Source organism: Crotalus tigris, unplaced genomic scaffold (assembly GCF_016545835.1).
Source record: "Crotalus tigris isolate CLP2741 ecotype Arizona unplaced genomic scaffold, ASM1654583v1 scf7180000024367.1024689, whole genome shotgun sequence".
In the NCBI taxonomy this organism is placed as follows: Eukaryota; Metazoa; Chordata; class Lepidosauria; order Squamata; family Viperidae; genus Crotalus; species Crotalus tigris.
Window position 1 is genome coordinate 420977 of NW_024100536.1, and position 20785 is coordinate 441761.

General features: G+C 46.2%; 2 protein-coding genes across 5 annotated transcripts in view; both read left to right on the top strand.

Moving 5' to 3' along the window:
- LOC120301051 (vigilin-like) overlaps nt 1-5473 on the top strand; it is a 104978-nt gene extending 99505 nt beyond the window's left edge. For all 3 annotated transcript variants that reach the window (XM_039327764.1, XM_039327765.1, XM_039327766.1), the window contains exons 27-28: nt 617-748; nt 3878-5473. In XM_039327764.1, the coding sequence (XP_039183698.1) occupies nt 617-748; nt 3878-3970 (225 nt within the window). In that variant the 3' untranslated portion in view covers nt 3971-5473. The remainder of the gene's footprint in view (nt 1-616; nt 749-3877) is intronic.
- Nucleotides 5474-11674: 6201 nt separating this feature from the next.
- The window catches only part of SLC25A35 (solute carrier family 25 member 35), a 36928-nt gene continuing 27817 nt past the window's right edge, over nt 11675-20785 (top strand). For both annotated transcript variants that reach the window (XR_005554808.1, XM_039327806.1), the window contains exons 1-3: nt 11675-12907; nt 13794-13859; nt 19702-19854. Coding sequence is in view for 1 of the 2 variants with exons in the window: in XM_039327806.1 (XP_039183740.1) it covers nt 12533-12907; nt 13794-13859; nt 19702-19854 (594 nt within the window). In the remaining variant the exon portion in view is untranslated. The remainder of the gene's footprint in view (nt 12908-13793; nt 13860-19701; nt 19855-20785) is intronic.

The following is a 20785-nucleotide window of genomic DNA, read 5'->3' on the forward strand; positions in this document are numbered from 1 at the left end:
TTCTTTAGAGGGTAAGAAAAGGCATGACTTTCCCATTCCAAAAATAAAATCTCTCCCTCCCTCCCTCTCCCTCTCTTTCATATCTCTGTCTACTTGTATCTATCTGTCTGTCTGTCTATCTATCTATCTATCTATCTATCTATCTATCTATCTATCTATCTATCTATCTATCTAACCTCCCTAGCTCTATCATCTGTCTATCTATCTATCTATCTATCTATCTATCTATCTATCTATCTATCTATCTATCTATCTATCTATCTATCTATCATCATCTCCCTATAGATGGTAATCTAGCTATCTAGCTATCTTCTGTCTTCTATCTAGCTATCACCTATGAATCATCTGTCATCTGTATTATCTATCAATCTATTATCTATATGTTTCTATTTATCATTAATTTATATTATCTCAACCTATGATCTATTATCTATCTATTGTCTCTTTATCATCTGTCTTTCTCTATCTATATATCTTTATCTACCTATCAAATTTATATAGCTGCCCATCTCACAGCAAAACAAAAATTGGGGAGTTACCGTCTACAGGCCAGGAATCTTTGAATACATCAATGCTGTCTTTTCTGGCTCTTTAACGGACAGCTGTCTCATTGCAGATGATGGATGTGGTGGAAACGGAAACCATGGCTGCATATATGAAGCCCCCCTCCCGCTTGGAAGAGGAGCCTCGGGGCCCTGCCAAGGGCTTTGTAGTGCGTGACGCTCCCTGGAACGCTTCTGGGAACAAGGTTGGCAACACAACACCGCCTGGGGTCCCTCCTTCATGGGTAGCCCCTTAGCTTGACCAGTTGACCAGATCTTGATAAAGAGTTGGAGGACTCAAGAGATCCATCTCCCTAGTTCAGGGATAGGCAACCTTGGCTCTTTTATGACTGGTGGACTTCAACTCCCAGAATTCCTGAGCCAGCATGGCTCAGCTTGGAAACCTCTCCCTTTCCCCTCAGCATGGCTGGCTCAGGAATTCTGGGAGTTGAAGTCCACGAGTCATAAAAGAGCCAAGATTGCCTACCCCTGCCCTAGTTCCAAATTATTTGTGGTTGATCCCACAGTAGCCAGATATTTATAGATTGAATTTGGCATTTTTATCCCCCTGTTGAGTCCTTCCCAAAGACCCAGGATAGGCAGATGGGCTACATTACAGGTGGTCCTTGACGTTCAGCAGTTCGCTTAGTGACCGTTCGAAGTTACAACGGCAATGAAAAAAGTGACTTTATGACCCTTTTTTCACACTTAATGACCGTTGCAGCATCCCCCACGATCCCATGATTTGCATTCGGATGCTTGTCGACTGACTCGCATTTACGACCACTGCAGCGTCCCGGGGTCACATGATTTCCCCCCCCTTGGGCGATCTTCTGACTAGCAAAGTCAACGGGGAAAGCCAGAATTCACTTAACGACCGTGTGGCTAACTTTAAACCGCTGCAGGGATTCCCTTAACAACCACTGCAGCGAGAAAAGTCGTAAAATGGGGCCGAACTCGCTTTACAAATTTCTCACTGACCGAGCAACCTAAACTTTGGGGCTCCGTTGTGGTCGTAAGGTTGAGGATTATCTGTACTGTTGTCGTTGTTTTGAGAAATGTGAGGTCTTGGGATTTGAAAAGCAAATATAAGTAGTCCTTGACTTAACAACAGTTCGTTTAGTGACCGTTCAAATTTACAATGGCATTGGAAAAAAAGCAACTTAACGGCCGTTTTTCGCATGGCTGTTGCGACTTTCCCAGGGTCACGTGACTAAAATTCAGACATTTGGCAACAGACTCGTATTTATGGCAGTTGTAATGTCCAGGGTTGGGGGGGTCAGGTGATCCCCTTTTGTGACCTTCTAACCCACAAAAAAAATGGAGGAAGCCAGATTCACGTAACAACTGTGTTACTAACTTCACAACCGTGGTGATTCACGGTTGTGAAATTAGCACAATTGGCAAGAAAGGTCATCAAATGGGCCACAACTCCCTTAACAAATGCCTCCCTTAGCCACAGAAACGTTGCGCTCAGTTGTGGTCATAAGTTGAAGGACTACCTGCGTTGTGTGGAACGCACGAGGCATGTTTAATTTCTTAAGCTTCCCACTGAACAAAGCACCCCATCATTTATTCCTCATTCACCTCAGAGCTTCTGCTCTTGGCCCGTCATCTAAAACAGTGGTTCTTAACCTTTTTGAATGAATCGCCCCCTTGAGCCAATGAGGAAGTTGTCATCGCCCCCCTCTCAATCACAACATAAGAAATAATTCTTCAATTTATGCAAACACTTGTTTTGTTTTCTTTAAAATTGTCATCTGGACATATCGGTGTAAATAATTTATTTCCAGTCTTTTTCCCATATCTCAACTGTGTGAAAAATTTTGGTGCCACACGTCACTTTATTCCCAAACTTTGTGATCCATGTATTTCATTATTATCTTATTTATTCAAGTCACTTAAATGTAATGACCACTGAAGACAAAATTCAATGGCAAGAAAGTGAAATGCCCGAAAAGAAAAACAGTAACATTTAATGATTGAATCACAAGTGAAATTTAAGACGCAAAAAGAAATATAAAAAGGGCATAAGAACAAACCGCAATGCACATAAATATGCGTATTCACATACGTATGGCGTTCTGTACTGAAGCTAGCTGGAGGAACATTTGAAAACACAATTCAATCCACTAATAGCGAGCGAGCTGATGTTTTTGTACGACAGATATGCAGCGATTCACTGTATGAAAAAGTCTCAAAAGTGTCCCCAAAACGTCTCGCTCCATTGCCCCCATATCGCCACCTTTCTGTTGCTTCGCCCCCGCGTTGCCCCTTTTCATTCCATTGCCCCCCTGAAAAATGAAATCGCCCCCTGGGGGGCAATATCGCCCAGGTTAAGAACCACTGATCTAAAAGACAGTAAGCCTGGAAGGAAGAAGGGGGGGGGGGAAATAAACTCAGCAATTGAGTTTTTCCTTTTTTTTTTCACTGTTAAGTTCTTACCCCTGACCGGAATAGATATACCATATTTCCCTGAAAATAAGACCTAACCAGAAAATAAGCCCCTAATGTGGTTTTTCAGGATGCTCGCGATATAAGCTCTTCCCCCCAAAATCAGCCCCAGTTAAGATCGCCAGGCAGATGGACACATTTAGTACGTCCATTGCAACACACGACAGACGTATTGAATGACAAAATAATATAATTATAAATATTATTGACATTATTTACTTGTGAATAAATGTAGATTATTGACATTATTTACTTGTGAATAAATGTAGATTGTTGCACATGAAATGAATTAAGACATCAGCTGAACATAAGCCCTAATGCAGTGGTTCTCAACCTCTGGGTCGGGACCCCATTTGGGGTCGAACGACCATTTCACGGGGGTCGCCAAACAATGCAGTCTGCCATTTTTTCCCCTTTTCCTTAGCTGTGCTACTCCCTTTTATTCTATTGGCTTTTGAAAGCCAATAGAATAGACTCTCTTGAATAGAGTCCAATTCTATTGGCTTTCAAAAGCCAATAGGAATTGTCCAGGCTGTCTCTGCCCTGCTGAGCCCGCGAAAAGTCCCAGTCTGCAAACAGTGCTGCACCAGTTGAGTAGTCCTCGACTTACGACCGGTTGAGTAGTCCTCGACTTACGACTGGTTGGGGGTCGCGGCATTAAAAAGGTTGAGAACCACTGCCATAATGCCTCTTTTGGAGCAAAAATTAATATCGGACAACGCTCTTATTTTCGGGGAAATGCGGTAGTTGAAACAAGGGAACTAGCTTTGCATCAGCTGCGCTAACTTATGTAGCACAGATCATCCGAAGCGTCCCCTTTCATTTTGGAGTACGGAAAGAAAGCACCCGCTCTGAACTCCACTCTCCTATTTTCGTTTCAGGCCCCCGACGTGAGCAGCGCCGAAGAGTTCCCCATTTTTGGCACCGGCGTGGTCCCTAAGCAGGCATCGGTTTGGGGCCCTAAGAAGTTTTGAGGTCAGGGACCACCACCACGGCTGGCTCTCCGGGCAAGGCCTCGGGGGGCGGGGGGGGCACTGTGGCACCCTCAGCTTCCTGCCGCCAGCTGCCTCTTGCTGTCCAAGACTCTCTCCTCTTCTTCCTCCTCCTCCTCCTCCTCCTCCTCGCCTGCACTTCTCTCCGTGACTCTGCAAAACCATTAACCGATCAAAAAAGCCATAGCCTCCCTCCTGTTCCTTTCTTCTCATGGAGCCAAAAGTAGGCCAGGTTGTAAGCACACATATGTAAAGGAGCCTCGTGCAGCTACTGGGGTTCTCCTCCCTCTTCATTTGCCAGATTTAAGGGCATTAAACTCCTAGCTAGATCCCGCTTCCGCCTCTCAGTTCCAAGAAAGGAGTAAGGCACCCAACTTTTCTTAGCCGGTTCCTTCTCCTCCCGGGGTGCTGAGCGTGGGCGTGCATCCAGATCTCCTGGAAGAGGTTTTGGGGGGTTCGGACTCGCTGAGGTTGAAGCACAGTTCCTCTTCGCCCACTCAAACCACCGCTGTCTGCTTTCGGATGCCAGGAGCAGCTTAATCTTGGCTTGTTTTCCTGGCCCCCGTTGGTGAATTTGGAGCTGGGGAGGAGCAAAGCATCGTTGCAAGGAGAAAGTGTGTATGTGAAGATCTAGGAACAAGATTCTGGCTTGGTGTGGGTGGAAGTCCCACTTTAGAAGCAGGTAGCACTGAGAAACTTTGGCAACTAGCAGCCTTCCTCCTTCTCCTCCTCCTCCCTTTTTCACATCCTTCTGGAGTCTGGGAATGTTTTTTAATATTTTTTTTCTCTTCTTCCTCCATTTTCAGCTGTTTCCCATCTCCTTTCCCGCCCCCCCCCCCAGCTCCCCATTTCTTCCCTTCCCTGTGTCTTCTTTCCACTTTCTTTGAACCGTGTCGGGGAAAATATGCAACTCTTGGCCCAAGAGGCAGAGATTCTCTTTGACTCTCCTTCCCTTTCAGTGACTAGTCCTCATCCTCCTTCCCAGGTTTTAAACTGTGATTTCTCGAGTGAGAGAGAGAGTGTGTGTGTGTTTGAGTGTGTGTCCACACAAGAGTAAACGAGAATGGCGAAGATGCGAGTTAAGACCCGCCCCCCCCAGCTCCATCTCTCCTCCCCCTCGTCCCCCACATCCAGGTTGCCCTATCTGTGCGTGACGGGGCACACAACGTAACAAGTACAAAAAAAAAAAAAAAGGAAAAAGAAACATAACCTAGCGGAGCGACATAAACCGGTTTCTCATTTTTCTTTTTTTTTCTTCTGAAGAAGGCAGGGTTTGGGGGAGAAATGAAAATATGACGAAAATCAGAAGACACTATTGGCCTTAAACAGGAAACAACAACAACAACGGGGTGGGGCATAAGAGGGAGAGAAAAAAAAGAAACTTAAGTTTGACAAAAGGAAATATGCAAACTCTGTAGGTCACACAGTGACCGGAATTTTTTTTTTTTCTAATTCCAAATTAAAAAAAAAAAACTGTGAGGGAAATAAAATTCTTTGGGTGGATTTTTGATGCGCCAGTCAAGCTGCCTGGAGGGGTCTTTTGGCTTTCTCCAGGCTGAAAGGGAAATCCAACTTGTCGTAGCTGCTGTTCTTCTGTTGCCATTCCGGTGGAGAAACGAATACAGACAGTCCTTGACTTACAACCATTTAGTGGCCGTTCGCAGTTACAAAGGCACTGAAAAAAGGTGACTTAGGACCATTTTCGCACTTAACGACAGTTGCACCGTCCCCATGTTCATGTGATTGATATTCAGATGCTTGAAAGGGGGTTCACATTTACGACGGTCGCCGCGTCTCGGAGTCATGCGATCCCCTTTTCTGACAAGCAAAATCAAGGGGGGAAGCCAGACTCACTTAACAACCATATTACTAATTTAATAACAATTTAACAATGGTATAGGGCAGCGGTAGGCAACCTTGGCTCTTTTATGACTGGTGGACTTCAACTCCCAGAATTCCTGAGCCAGCCATGCTGAGGGGAAAGGGAGAGGTTTCCAAGCTGAGCCATGCTGCTCAGGAATTCTGGGAGTTGAAGTCCATGAGTCACAAAAAGAGCCAAGGTTGCCTACCCCTGTCCTATATCATTTCAGAGAAGTGACTGTCTAGGACAGTGTTTCTCAACCTTGACAATTTTAAGGCATGTGGACTTCAACTCCCAGAATTCCACAGCCAGCATTGCTGGCTGTGGAATTCTGGGAATTGAAATCCACATGCCTTAAAATTGTCAAGGTTGAGAAACACTGGTCTAGGACAAGGGTCTTCAAACTTGGTTCTTGTATGACTCATGGACTTCAACTCCCAGAATTCCTGAGCCAGCCACGCTGAGGGGAAAGGGAGAGGTTTCCAAGCTGAGCCATGCTGGCTCAGGAATTCTGGGAGTTGAAGTCCACGAGTCATAAAGGAGCCAAAGTTGCCTACCCCAGCTATAGGGTTTCCTGCCTGAGCAGGGGGTCGGACTAGAAGACCGCCAAGGTCCCTTCCAACTCTGTTATCCTATTCTAACTGCAGTGATTCAGTTAACGAACGTGACAAGAAAAGTCATAAAATGGAGCAAAACCAATATCTCACTGAGCAACCATCACACAATCAATTTTCGGACGCTTGGCAACTGGCATGCAAGGTTAGTCCTTGACTTAACGACCAGAACTTCCTTTGCTAAGCCAGGCAGTTGTTAAAAGGGAGCTTCATCCTATTATATGGTCCTTCTCCCCCCCCCCCATTGTTTAATTGAATCACTGGTTGTTAAATAAACCGTGCTGTCGTTGACGTGGAATCCAAATTCCTCCATTGACTTTGCTTGTCACATGTGAGCGGGGAAGATCACAAATGGCGAGCCCATGTCCCCATCACAGCACAACCATCATAAATAGACAGACTTGAACACTGGGCACTATCTAATAAAATGAAATTCAGTGGTGAAAAAAATAAGGTTCTATATTTAGGCAAGAAAAACCAAATGCACAAATATAGCGTAAGGGGTACCTTGCTCAATAGTAGTAACTGTGAGAGGGACCTCGGAGTCCTAGTGGACAATCACTTAAATATGAGCCAGCCGTGTGCTGCAGCTGCCAAAAAGGCCAACACAGTGCTAGGCTGCATTAACAGAGGGATAGAATCAAGATCACGCGAAGCGTTAATACCACTTTACAATGCCTTGGTAAGGCCACACTTGGAATACTGCATCCAGTTTTGGTTACCACGATGTAAAAAAGATGTTGAAACTTTAGAAAGAGTACAGAGAAGAACAACAAAGATGATTAGGGGACTGGAGGCTAAAGCATATAAGGAACGGTTGCTGGAATTGGCTATGTCTAGTTTAATGAAGAGAAGGACAAGGGGGGACATGATAGCAGTCTTCCAATATCTCAGGGGCTGCCACAAAGAAGAGGGAGTCAAGCTATTTTCCGAAGCACCTGAAGGCAGGACAAGAAGCAACAGATGGAAACTACCGTATATGCTGGCATATTAGGTGACCCGGCGTATAAAACGACCCCCGTCTTTATCGCCGAGCCGCATTCCTAGAACGTCGTCTTATACGCCGGAAACTACCAGTATTTTTGGCGTATAAGACGACCCCCGTCTTTGGTGCCGAGTTTAGCGCTTCCAGAAGTCGTCTTATACGCCGGCATATACGGTAATCAAGGAGAGAAGCAACCTAGAACTAAGGAGAAACTTCCTGACAGTTAGAACAATTAACCAGTGGAACAACCTGCCTCCAGAAGCGGTGAATGCTCCAACACTAGAAGTTTTTAAGAAGAGTCTGGACAGCCATTTGTCCGAAATGGTATAGGGTTTCCTGCCTGAGCAGGGGGTTGGACTAGACGACCTCCAAGGTCCCTTCCAACTTTATTATTGCCAAGCACCCAAATTTTGGTCACGTGACCAGGAGGATTCTGCAACAGTCCTAAATATGAAAACTGGTTCTGAGTCACTTTTTTTCCAGTGCTGCTGTAACTTCAAACAATCACTAAGCAAGTTGAAAGTCAAGGAGTACCTGTAGTGGCTCAGGAACAAAACTGAGGCAACTGCCTTATGTAACAGCCATCACAACGGTGTTCTTCTCAACCCTCCAAATGAAGTCTTTCCGGTCTGTTGGGAAACGCAATCCAATCTGCTTAAGAACTGCCATTTCGGTTTACAGATTTGACTCTTTAATCCTATGGGATCAAAGCAGTCAGCCGAGTTGGGACACAGAAATCAGCTATGGGCTCTGCTCAGCACTGATTCTCTGTAGGGGATCAGCCAGGACAACTCAAGCCGTTGTTTGCTTTCTGCTTTTCCCCCACTGTAATTACTTATGAAACCGGAGAGGGCCCACCAGCACAGCCAGTTATGGGTGGGTTAGGGTGCCTTTCATCTCACGAAAACACCACCAAATGCTTAAAATTGTGAGGGGGGGGCGAATTCACCATCGAGGTGATCCTTTAGCAAAAGTTGTACCTTGCTTTATCAAGTCTGTCTCGCAACAGTGTTAAATCCCAATGATCGAAAATTGTCAAGCCCTAATAAGAGTCACTTAGGTGAGATGGCTGGTTGTAGAGAAAGAAAGAAAGTTTGGTGTAGGGGTTAAGACAGTGGTTCTCAACCTTTTTAATGCCGTGACCCCCAACCAGTCGTAAGTCGAGGACTACTCAACTGGTGCAGCACCGTTTGCAGAATGGGACTTTTGGCGGGCTCAGCAGGGCAGAGACAGCCTGGACATTCCTATTGGCTTTTGAAAGCCAATAGAATTAGACTCTATTCAAGAGAGTCTATTCCATTGGCTTTCAAAAGCCAATAGAATAAAAGGGAGTAGCACAGCTAAGGAAAAGGGGAAAAAAATGGAGGACTGCGTTGTTTGGCGACCCCCGTGAAATGGTCGTTCGGCCCCAAATGGGGTCCCGACCCACAGGTTGAGAACCAGTGGGTTAAGGCATCAGAAACAAGGAGACAGTGGGTTCTAGTCCTGCCTTAAGTACAAAGCCAGCTGGGTGACCTTGGGCCAGTCACTCTTGCTGAGCCCTAGGAAGGATGCAACGGCAAACCTCTTCTGAAAATCCTCGCCAAGAAAGCTGCATGAACTAATCCAGGCAGCTACCAGGAGAAACATACACACACACACCTTCAAAAGCCATACTAGTTTTTTGTTTATGTATTAAGGAACTTGGCCGCTGCTATTTATGGCTTAGCATGTTGAAGGGACCCCCTTGTTTGTCGTTATCCAGCAAACTATGATTATGGAAACCGATTACATATACACACACGTTGAAGGTGAGTCTCACAGGTTTGCCTTGTGCAGCCCACCAAGAAGGGACAAGGGAGCTGCGATACCCACAGTAACTTTTCTGGCACTGTCTCGATTTGGCTAGTCGCCTGCCCTTTCATACATTAAGTAGCTGTTTCCGGCAAGCATGTCCCTTTCATCCCCAAATTTGTTTTTATGTTAATGCAGATGGCTTTTATCTACCACAGGAAATGCGGAAAGGAGCTTGCCAACATAAATGAAAACACCCCTGCAAATTAAAGCGGCGACCAAGAACGCAGGAAAACCTTTTTTAATTAAAAGCAAGCTCGAAAAACACGGTCCTTCCCTTGTATAAAGCGGGCTCTTCAGTTGCTAGAGAGAGAAAAATATTGTTTGAAAAACCGCAGGAGCTGCCTTTGCAGAAATGACAAAGTTGTACTCTTCGCCAGCAGGTTTGGGTGGACTTTGCCATCAACTTAAAAAGGCTGGAATGAAGTGGAAGTCCTCATCCATCTGGCCATCCACCAGGTCGATTTTTGGTCCTTCTTTAACACCCTACGGCTGCAAAAAGAGATGCTTGGCCTTAGCCAGGAGCCCTATTGCATCTCTGGCCTGGCCCAGCACCGAATTCATTTTGCCAGGTGCCTTTTGAGCCAATAATCGCCCTGGCAGAGGAAACTGAGGTTCAGACCTGGATTTCTGTGCAGAATTAAGAAGTATGGTTTGGAGCCAAGTTGTAATCAAGCATGCCTGTGGGATAGTCAACAAGCTGCTTTTACAGGCAGTTCACCACCACAACTGAGCCACAAATTTCTGTTGCTATAAGTGAATTTTGCCCCATTTTACGACCGTTCTTGCCACAATTGATCACTTAATCCAGTGGTGGGATTCAGCCGGTTCGCACCAGTTAGGTAGAAATGGTAGCTAATTTTTTTGTTGCCCAGGCCCAGAATGGACTTCTGGAAGCGACAGCCACACTGATTCTTCACATATTTGAATCCCACCACTGAATGAATCTCTACAGATGTTAAATTAGTAACACAGTTTTTAACATGAATCTGGCTTCCCCCATTGATTTTGCTTGTCAGAAAGTCACAATAGGTGATCACATGATCCCAGGGACACTGCAGCCTGTCATAAAGACAAGCCAGTTGCCAAGTGTCTTTGAGTTTTGATCATGTGGCTTATGCCACAATCTTGTGAAAAATTCTCATAAGTTGCTTTTGTTCACGGCCACTAAACAAACTTGTTGCAGGTTGGGAACTACTGTATGCCATAAACCACGCAAACACATCGGAATGTTCTGGTTATTTCATCACTTGTTTCCAGTTTATCAAACACACAATTTAGACTAAACATCCCATAATAAACTGGGGTGGGGTGGGGTGGGTGGGATGCATTTACTAAGCTAACCTCTACCAGCTCGTTTGGGGATGGATGTTTTTAAGGTGCTAAGGATGAACTTTGTACCTCAGGATCTTTGTTGTTTAAGCAAAACGCTTACATTACTTTTTCTCCATTCCAGTAGTGGGTGGATTTACACCAGGGGTTCTCAACCTTGGCAACTTTAAGACTTGTGGACTTCAACTCCCAGAATTCCTCAGCCAGCTTTGCAAAGGAATTCTGGGAGTTGAAGTCCACAAGTCTTAAAGTTGCCAAGGTTGAGAACCCCTGATTTACACAATTCTTCCGCAGTGAGCAATATCCACAATTGCACTAAGGCTTCCTATAAATGAAGAGTTTGCGGCCAGCCTCTTAGGCTGCTTCTGACGGGTGTCAAAAGTAGGCGTTGGCCCACTGTCGAGTCAAACAATGGCTTATCGAGCAAAAGGACAAAAGCGGTTTAAATCAAACCAGCTGTGATAAAAGCCAATCCGTGGTTTCTTTTGCAAAAGCCTCTCGGTCGTTTGCTAGCCTCGTCGAGGGGGGAGACTACCCTCCTTCGCCTCCAATCGGCGTCCATCCCTGGAAGCTAAGTGGCGGGCGCGCTCGGCCAAACCCGCTGCACGCATTCACACGAGACCCTGCTCAGCCCAGTCAATGCCCGGCTCCGCCCGAAACACCGAGCCCGAGCCCTAAGAAGCATTTGAACCGCCTCGGATTAAGGCGGTTCATAGGATAAGCGCGTCGGGCCGGCGCAACCCGGAGATCCTTCCCTGAGCCGGCTCCAGCTGCTCTCGCCGAGCCAGCCGGTGCGCACCGGTCGCCAAGCCGCTCCAGACGGCGGACCAGAGCCGCAGCCCGCCTCCTTCCACCTCCCCGACCCCCATCCCGGCTTCTCTGCTCACCCCTCTGCCTTTCATTCATAAAAATCTCCCCCCCCCCACCGCGCCCCGGCCGGCCGGGAAGCCTAGCGCTGCGTAAAACCCACGGCGCGCGCGGGGGCGTGGCGTCCTGGGAAGTGAGGAGCCGTTGGCCAGCCGCGCCGGTTGGGGGCGTGGCCTCGGCGGGGACCTGCGGGGAAGCGGCTGCCGGTCCGCATTCAGAGAAGCGGCTGCCGGTCGACATAGAGAAGGGGCTGCCGGTTCCGCGCACAGAGACGCAGCGGGTCGGCAAGCAGAGAAGCCGAGATTAGTTTCCCAGGCGCAGCCTCGCCTTTGCGCCCCGGCCGCGTGAGAAAAAGCCGGGAAAGCCTCTCCTCTGCCGGGGCCAGCCTCGCTTCCGAGATTGCTCTGCTCTGAACCGAACCGAGCCCTCCTCCGGCTGCTCGGCGGCCGTCCCTTCGAGGACCCGCGATCCGGGATTTCCCAGCCTTGCGTTCCCCGCTTCCCCGATCGCTCCATAACCTTCGTCGGGGTTACTGCCCTTGGTCACCCAACCGCTTTTCCTGGACCTCTCCTTGCCGCGGAAGGTCTTCTCCACGAGCCAGCCTGGCTTTCTTCTGCAGCTTTTGCTAGCTGGGTTCTCGTAATCCGGTTTCTGCTTCTCGTGTTTCTCCCCTTTGCCCCCCCTCCGTGTTCTCCCATGCTGGGGGAAAGAATCACACCCCCCCCCGGACCCTGATGGTATAACGGCCCTTTCATCCTCACCTTCATCCCTTCTTCTGGTCTTCCTGATGATGGGGCGGTCTTCTCTTTTGTAGTTGCCCTTCCCCATCCCCCTTCTTCCCCCTCCTCCTCCTCTTGACCTTCCATCCTTCACAGGGTGCTTCTTTGAACCTTCTGAGGACCTGGGGGGTATCGTCCCATTCCATGCCTCCTTAGATCCTTCAGCTGGAGCCCTCAGTTGCACTCCTTGGATTCTTCCTCTTTTGAAGAGTCTGGGTGACACTCTCTCTATAGTTTCTCTTTTCTCTTCCAGCTCCCTTCACGCCTCCTATAATGGACTTTCTTCTCAGTGGGGTGGCTGCCTGTGGGGCCTGCCTCTTTACCAACCCCCTGGAGGTGGTGAAGACTCGGATGCAGCTCCAAGGGGAGCTCCGTGCTCCTGGCACCTACACCCGTCATTATCGTAACGTCTTCCACGCCTTCTACACCATCGGGCGGGTGGACGGGCTGGCAGCCCTGCAGCGAGGACTTTCACCTGCCCTGTTCTATCAGTTTGGCTTCAACGGCATCCGCTTGGGCACCTACGGGATGGCGGAATCGGAAGGCTACATCCACAACCGGGATGGGCGGATCAGCCCGCTGCGGGCCACCTTGGCAGGAGCTTTGGCTGGTGCCGCAAGTGCCATTGTGAGCAGCCCCCTGTATCTGGTGGGTCTGAAGCTCAGAAGCATTAGAATAACAGAGAAAGAGAAATTGTCCCCACTCATTTCGGTCTGGAATCAAAGAGATGCTGGGTGGAATTCTGCCTTTCAGAATCCAGGGATAAAGAATGAATTCTGCAGATAAATCCAATGTGGGCTTTTTTAAAAAAAAAAAAAAAAAGAAAGAAAGAAAGAAAAGAAAGAAAAACACAGCAGTCACCAAAAATCTTTCCTTATAGCAGTGGTTCTCAACCTTTTTAATGCCGCGACCCCCCAACCGGTCATAAGTCGAGGACTACTCAACCGGTCGTAAGTCGAGGACTACTCAACTGGTGCAGCACTGTTTGCAGAATGGGACTTTTGGCGGGCTCAGCAGGGCAGAGACAGCCTGGACAATTCCTATTGGCTTTTGAAAGCCAATAGAATTAGACTCTATTCAAGAGAGTCTATTCTATTGGCTTTCAAAAGTCAATAGAATAAAAGGGAGTAGCACAGCTAAGGAAAAGGGGGGGAAAATGGCGGACTGTGTTGTTTGGCGACCCCCGTGAAATGGTCGTTCGACCCCAAATGGGGTCCCGACCCACAGGTTGAGAACCACTGCCTTATAGCTTTGCTATGTAGTGAGCTGCCTGGTTGGTTCTTTTTTTCCACCTGTTCCTTACTTTTACAAGGGTCAGATTTGCTACTATGCTGGTTTCATCGTGTGAGAACGTTGGTTCTTAGGTTTAAGGCAAGTTTGAACATGAGCCTTTCGCTGCTCTGATGAATAGGACAAAACACTGCTTCGGAAGAGGGTAAAGCGTTCCTGAGAGAAACACAAATATTATTTTTGAATTCATCCTCCTGACGTGTTGCTTCTTAGGATAGTTACCTTTCTCCAATCCTTTCTCCAGGTGAAGACTCACCTCCAAGCTCAATCAGCTTCTGAGATTGCTGTAGGACACCAGTATCGGCACGAGGTAAGCTGACCTTGCTCTGTAGCTTATCGCGAGAAAGTTTGTACCGTATATTCCGGCGTATAGGGCAACTTGGCGTATAAGACGACCCCCGAGTTCGACGCCAGGTCGCAAGACGATCGACGCCGAGTCGCATGCCTAGAAAGTCGTCTTATACCCCAGAAACTACCGGTATTTCCGGCGTATAAGACGATCAACGCTGAGTCGCATGCCTAGAAAGTCGTCTTATACGCCGGCAACTACCGGTATTTCCGGCGTATAAGACGATCGACGCCGAGTCGCATGCCTAGAAAGTCGTCTTATATGCCGGAAACTACATTATTTCCGGCATATAAGACGACTCGGCGTATAAGACGACCCCCAAGTTCAGCGCCTGTTTCAGCGCTCTCAAAAGTTGTCTTATACGCCGGAATATACGGGTAATTTGCTGAGGCAGAGTTTTCACTCCTCTGGCCCTCACTGTAAATTACCAGTCAGCAAGTTTGCAGGATTTTCAAAAAGGGTCTTTCTTTGCCTTTCTTAGAGGACCTCTGGAATTATTAAAAAAAGCACTACAAAAAAAAAGACAAATTAAGGTTCTAAATCAAATCTAACAAAGAGAAGGACCAAGGGTGATATGATGGCAGTCTTCCCATACTTGAGAGGCTGTCCTAGAGAAGAGGGGATTGACTTATTCTCCAAAGTACCTGAGGGCAGGACAAGAAGTAACAGTTGGAAGATTGTTAAAGAGAGAGCCAACTTAGAACTAAGAAAATATTTCCTGACAGTGAGAACAGTTAATGGAATGGCTTAACTTTGGAAGTTGTAAATACTCCGTCACTGGGGGTTTTCAAAAAGAGACTGGACAAAACATGTGTCCAGAGTGATATAGATCTCTTGCTTTAGTAGAGGGTTAGGTTAAAACAGGGATCCCCAATCCCTGGTTTGTGGACTGGTATCGGGCCACAGCATGCCAGCAACCGGTTCTCACAAACAAGCAAAGCCCCATCCGTGGGATGTAGGCAGCACACAAAACCATGCACTCTCTGGTCCGTGGAAAAACCTTTCTCCGCGAAAGCTGTCCCTGGTACCCAAAAGGTTGGGGATCTCTGGGCTAAAAGACCTCTTAAGATCTCTTCCAACCCTATTATTATCTGCAGGCCTTTTCAAAACTGGAACTAAAAAAAGATACCTCGCCACGAAATAGTCCTTTCTGAACCACTGGTTTAGAACTGAGCCCAGTTCTGCATTGGGCTCCTTCCCAGCATTATCCAAAGATGCTAGAAAATGAACTCGTGATTTGTTCTGCCACTAAATTATGCTCTCTTCCAATTTTGATGGCTGGGGAAGGAGCTTGTGCTGGGCACACCAGCCCCTTGAAGGACATCTGGCTCACCTCTGTTCCCATGTGCTGAAGAGACAGCCTCCCAGCGATGGAAACTGCTGGCAATCGTTAATATTTCAATAGCTACCATGTTGCCTGGAGCTCATTTCTCCATGCAGGTTTGCGAGAAAGCATTGTTAGCAATTCATTGGTGGTATGTCCTCAGTGTCCCGTAGGATAGCCAGAAGCTGTGGATGCTCCAACTCTGGAAGTTTTTAAGAAGAGACTGGACAACCATTTGTCTGAAATGGTATAGGGTTTCCTGCCTGAGCAGGGGATTGGACTAGATGACCTCCAAGGTCCCTTCCAACTTTATTATTATCATTACTATTGCTATTACTATTACTACTACTACTACTACTACTACTATTATTATTATTATTATTATTGATCATCGCACAGTCAGCCAGATGTTCAGACTGGATTTGGCATTTTGTCTATCTATCGAGTCCTTACTCAGGACCTGGGATAGGCAGATTGGATGTTTGATGGTATTACAGATATCATCGCAGGATGGAAACAGTTCCTAGTAAGGCCGCCTTTTGCAATTGACTAATAGCGAACTTGTCAATGCCAATGGTGTTCAAGTGGTGCTCCAGTTGTTGTTGTTGTTGTTGTTATTATTATTATAGCAAATACAAGGCAAAGATGTCATTCATTTTCCCTGCCTCCATAAATCTTCATTCTTTCCACTCCAAGTTGCACACCTAAAGAAAAACAACATAGGGTGTATGGTTCCTTAAAGACTAATCATTTTATTATACAGGTAGTCCTCAACTTATGATTCACAACTGAGACCAAAAATGTCTGTTGCTAAGAGACAGTTTTTAAGTGTGTTTTGCCCCCTTTTACGACCTTCCCTGCCAAAGTTGCTAAACGAATCACTGCAGTTAGAACACAGTTGTTGAGTGAATCTCGTTTCCCCATTGGCTTTGCTTGTCAGAAGGTCGCAAAAGGTGATCACATGATCCCGGCACACTGCAACCGTCATAAATATAAACTGGTTGCCAAGCAGCCGAATTTTGATCACGTGACTGGAGAGCTGCTGCAATGGTTGTAAATGTGTCACGTGTGGCTTTTTTCAGTGTTGCTATAACTTTGAATGGTCACTAAATAAATGGCTATAAGTTGAGGTCTGTCTGTAGAGAAAAAAAATAAATAGATATCCTGGCCAGTTGTTAGCTTCTGTTCAGTCTTTGAAAAAGCAATAAAGACATTGTCAATAAAACACACCCTCCTTTAAAAAAAATATCAAAATTTGGTGTCGTGATTAAGTGGTTCAGTTTGGTCTGTGCAGGGGTGGAGAACTATGGCCCTTTTATGACTTGTGGACTTCAACTCCCAGAACTCCTGAGCCGGCCACGCCGACTCAGGAATTCTGGGAGTTGAAATCCACAAGTTATAAAGGGGCCGTAGTTCCCCACCTCTGGGTTAAGGTAATAAGCTAGAACAGGGGTAGGCAACCTTGTCTCTTTTATGACTCGTGGACTTCAGTTCCCAGAATTCCTGGGCTACAATGGCTCAGCTTGGAAACCTCTCCCTTTCCCCTCAAAATGGCTGGCTCATGAATTCTGGGAGTTGAAGTCCACGAGTTACAAAGCGGCCTAGGCCAGAGGTAGGCAACCTTGGCTCTTTTATGACTCGTGGACTTCAACTCCCAGAACTCCTGAGCCGGCCACGCCGACTCAGGAATTCTGGGAGTTGAAGTCCACAAGTTATAAAGGGGCCGTAGTTCCCCACCTCTGGGTTAAGGTAATAAGCTAGAACAGGGGTAGGCAACCTTGACTCTTTGATGACTCGTGGACTTCAATTCCCAGAATTCCTGAGCCACAATGGCTCAGCTTGGAAACCTCTCCCTTCCCCCTCAGAATGGTTGGCTCATGAATTCTGGGAGTTGAAGTCCACAAGTCATAAAAGAGACAAGGTTGCCTATCCCTGGCCTAGAAAGTGGGAAACTGTGAGTTCTAATTCCGCCTCAGCCATGAAAGCCAACTGTTCAACTTTGGGCGTACTGCCCCAACCCACCTCAAAGGGTTGTTGCGTGGAAAATAGGAGGAAGATGTGTTGGATGTGTTTGCAACCTTGAGTTATTTGTAAAAACAATAATGGTGGGATATAAATAAAGAAATAATAAATAAAACCATGCCAGCCCAATTAGTCTTGGGCGAATTTAATTTTCTTCCGGGCTGTCAATTGCTTAAATCTCAGCTCTGGAAGTAGTAAGCAATCATCCTAGACCAGAGGTAGGCAACCTTGGCTCTTTTATGACTCGTGGACTTCAACTCCCAGAATTCCTGAGCCACTATGGCTCATCTTGAAAACATCTCTCTTTCCCCTCAGCATGGCTGGCTCAGGAATTCTGGGAGTTGAAGTCCACGAGTCATAAAAAAGCCAAGGTTGCCTACTACCCCTGTCCTAGACCTAGATAATATTTTTCTCCATTCTGTAGCAAATATTCTTACATTGCCTTGCTGGAAGTACAGAGAGGAAATGAAATCGCCATTTAAAAGGTCTTCACCAAAAAGCACGCTGTGTCATCCTGATTTGGGACCATTTCCGAGGCAAACCAGGTTAAGTGTGCAGCATATCCCTTCCCAATCCCTGATTATTCCTGCCCCAGAGCTTGGAAAGCTGCCAGTCTGCCTAGCTAATAGGGAGGTAGACTGACTAAACAGCTTCCTGGATCTGTAAAATGTGCAGCTTCTAATCTCTTATTAATACTCTGCTCTCAAAACTCGACGCTGGAAACCTCCGGTGGCCAGGCTGCTGTAAAAAACACAGCAGATTTACCTGAGAAAAGATTTGTGTATAATGTTCTCTCCTGGGACTGAAGGATTGAGAAAAGTTGGGTCTTCCACCCTGAGCCCCTATTTTGTACCTTTGCACATTCAGGTGGTCCTCAGCTTATGACCGCAATTCAGCCCAAAATTTATGTTGCTAAGTGAGATATTTGTTAAGTGAATTTTGCCCCATTTTAACGACCTTTCTTGCCACATTTGTTAAGCAAATCACTTCAGTTATTAATTTAGTCCCACGGTTGTTAAATGGGTTTGACTTCCCCATTGACTCTGCAAAAAGCAGATCACATGACCCCAGGACACTGCAACCGTCATAAATACATGCCAATTGCCAAGCGTCTGAATTTTGACCATGTGACCGTGGGGGCACTACGGTGGTTGTAAGTGTGGAAAACGGTCATAGGTCACTTTTTTCAGTGAGGCTATAACTGCCAACAGTCACTAAACGAGGATTGTTGAGGATTATATGTAGTCTCAGTCCCTATTTGCACCAAGGTGATCCTGGAAACTGAGGAACAGAATAAAGAAACCAGCAGTGTTCCTGACGGCAGGTTTTTTTTTTTTTGTTTTTTTGGGTTTTTTTGCATTTTTCTTGAACTAGATAGAATATTTGAGGTAGAGTTTAGCCAGTAAAGAATAGCAATGAAACTGACTTGTTTGTAGAAATAGGACTAGGATCAGATGCAAGCTTTCTTTTTAGATAATGAATGTATGAGATGATTTCAGAAGATGTTTGTTTCTTCTTTCTTTCTCTCTTTCTCTTTCTTTTCCTTCCTTCCTTCCATCCTTTTTTCTTCCTTCCTTCCTTCTTTTTTCTTTCTTTATTTCTTCCTTGCTTTTTCTTTCCTTCTTTTCCTCCCTCCCTCCCTCTTTCTTTCTTTCTTTCTTTCTTCCTTTTTTCTTCCCTTTCTCTTTCTTTCTTTCTTTCTTTCTCTTTCTTTCTTCCTCCCTCCCTCCTTCTCTTTCTTTCTTTCTGTCTTTCTTTCTCTCTCTTTCTTTCTTTCTTTTTCTTCCTTCCTTCCTTCCTTCCTTCCTTCCTTCCTTCCTTCCTTCCTTCCTTCCTTCCTTCCTTCCTTCCTTCCCTTCCCTTCCCTTCCCTTTCCTTTCCTTTCCTTTCCTTTCTTCTCCAAAGCACCTGAAGGCAGGACAAGACGTAATGAGTGGAAGGTCATTAAAGAGAGATCCAATCTAGAACTAAGGAGAAATTTCCTGAAAATGAGAACAATCAGTCGGTGGAATGGCTTGCCTCTGGAAGTTGTGGGAGCTCCATCACTGGAGGCTTTTAAGAACAGTTTGGACAGCCACTTGTGTGGAATGGTATAGGGCAGGGGTAGGCAACCTTGGCTCTTTTATGACTCATGGACTTCAACTCCCAGAAATCCTGAGTCAGCACCCCTGGTATAGGGTCTCCTGCTTCAGCAGGGGGTTGGACCAGAAGACCTCCAAGGTCCCTTCCAACCCCATTATTCTATGTTTTATGTTCTCTGACCTGGAGGCAAAAATGATTTCTTCCAAGACATCTGCAGGGTGGGCTTTTAGTCAAGAATAGTTCCAAATCCTGCTTGCTCCTTATTTCAAGCGGCCCAAATATTTCAACCGACAGCTTCCAACTGGTTGAGTGCTGTAATGATTATAGACATGGATGCTTCTAAATGTTATCGGTCCTTTTCTGTTGTCTGTCTAGGGAATGTTCCATGCACTGTGTGGGATTCACAAAGAACACGGTGTGCTAGGGCTGTGGCGTGGAGCCATTTCTTCCGTGCCCCGAGTCATGGTGGGTTCATCTACGCAGCTGTCAACCTTCTCCTTTTCCAAACAATTCTTCAACCACCTTGAGGTACGCTGGGCTCCTGTGCAAGAGAGCTTGTTTGAAAAGGTATAGGAGTTATAATAGAAGACTTGGATTTGGCATGGTGGGTCTAGAGCAGTGGTTCTCAACCTGTGGGTCGGGACCCCATTTGGGGTTGAACAACCATTTCATGGGGGTCGCCAAACAAGGCCGTCCGCCATTTTTTCCCCCTTTTCTTTGGCCACGCCCCTGGCACCCGGGGATGTATAAGTGGTTGGGGGTCACCACAACATGGGGAACTGTATTATGGGGTCACGGCATTAGAAAGGTTGAGAACCACTGGTCTAGAGAGAAGAAAAATTGGGATATGCATTTGATTTTGGTCTAGTCGTTAAGGCACCAAGCTAGAAACTGAGTTCTAGTTCTGCCTTAGATATGAAAGCCAGATTGTTTGGGCCAATTACCAGGATATTGTGAGTTCTAGTTCTGCCTTAGGCATGAAAGCTGACTGGCCGACTTTGGGCCAATCACCAAGAGACTCTCAGTTCTATTCCCGCCTTAGGCATGAAAGCAGCTGGGTGACTTTAGCCAAATTTTCTCTCTCTTAGTTCAGCTCCCCACACAGAATTGTTGTGGGGAAAATAGGAGAAGGAAAGAGTATTAGGTATGGTCACTACCTTGAGTTATTTATAAAAAAATAATAAAGGTAGAATAAAACTAAACTAAAATAAACAACATTTTGGAGCAATGCCAAAATATACTCTGTTTACTTGCCAAATTCAGGGTCACTTCCTCCTTATTCTTTCCAAGTCTGAGTATTAAATGTGTTTCTAATCCAGTGGCTATTAATATAGCACCGGAGCTTAAGAAGATGGATTTGTAGCTAATTTTTTTTTTCCTGCATGCATGCATGGCGTCAACTTACTCTTTATTCCAAGGAGAGCCTGCAAGTTTAAATTTAGGCTGATCGTGGCAGAAG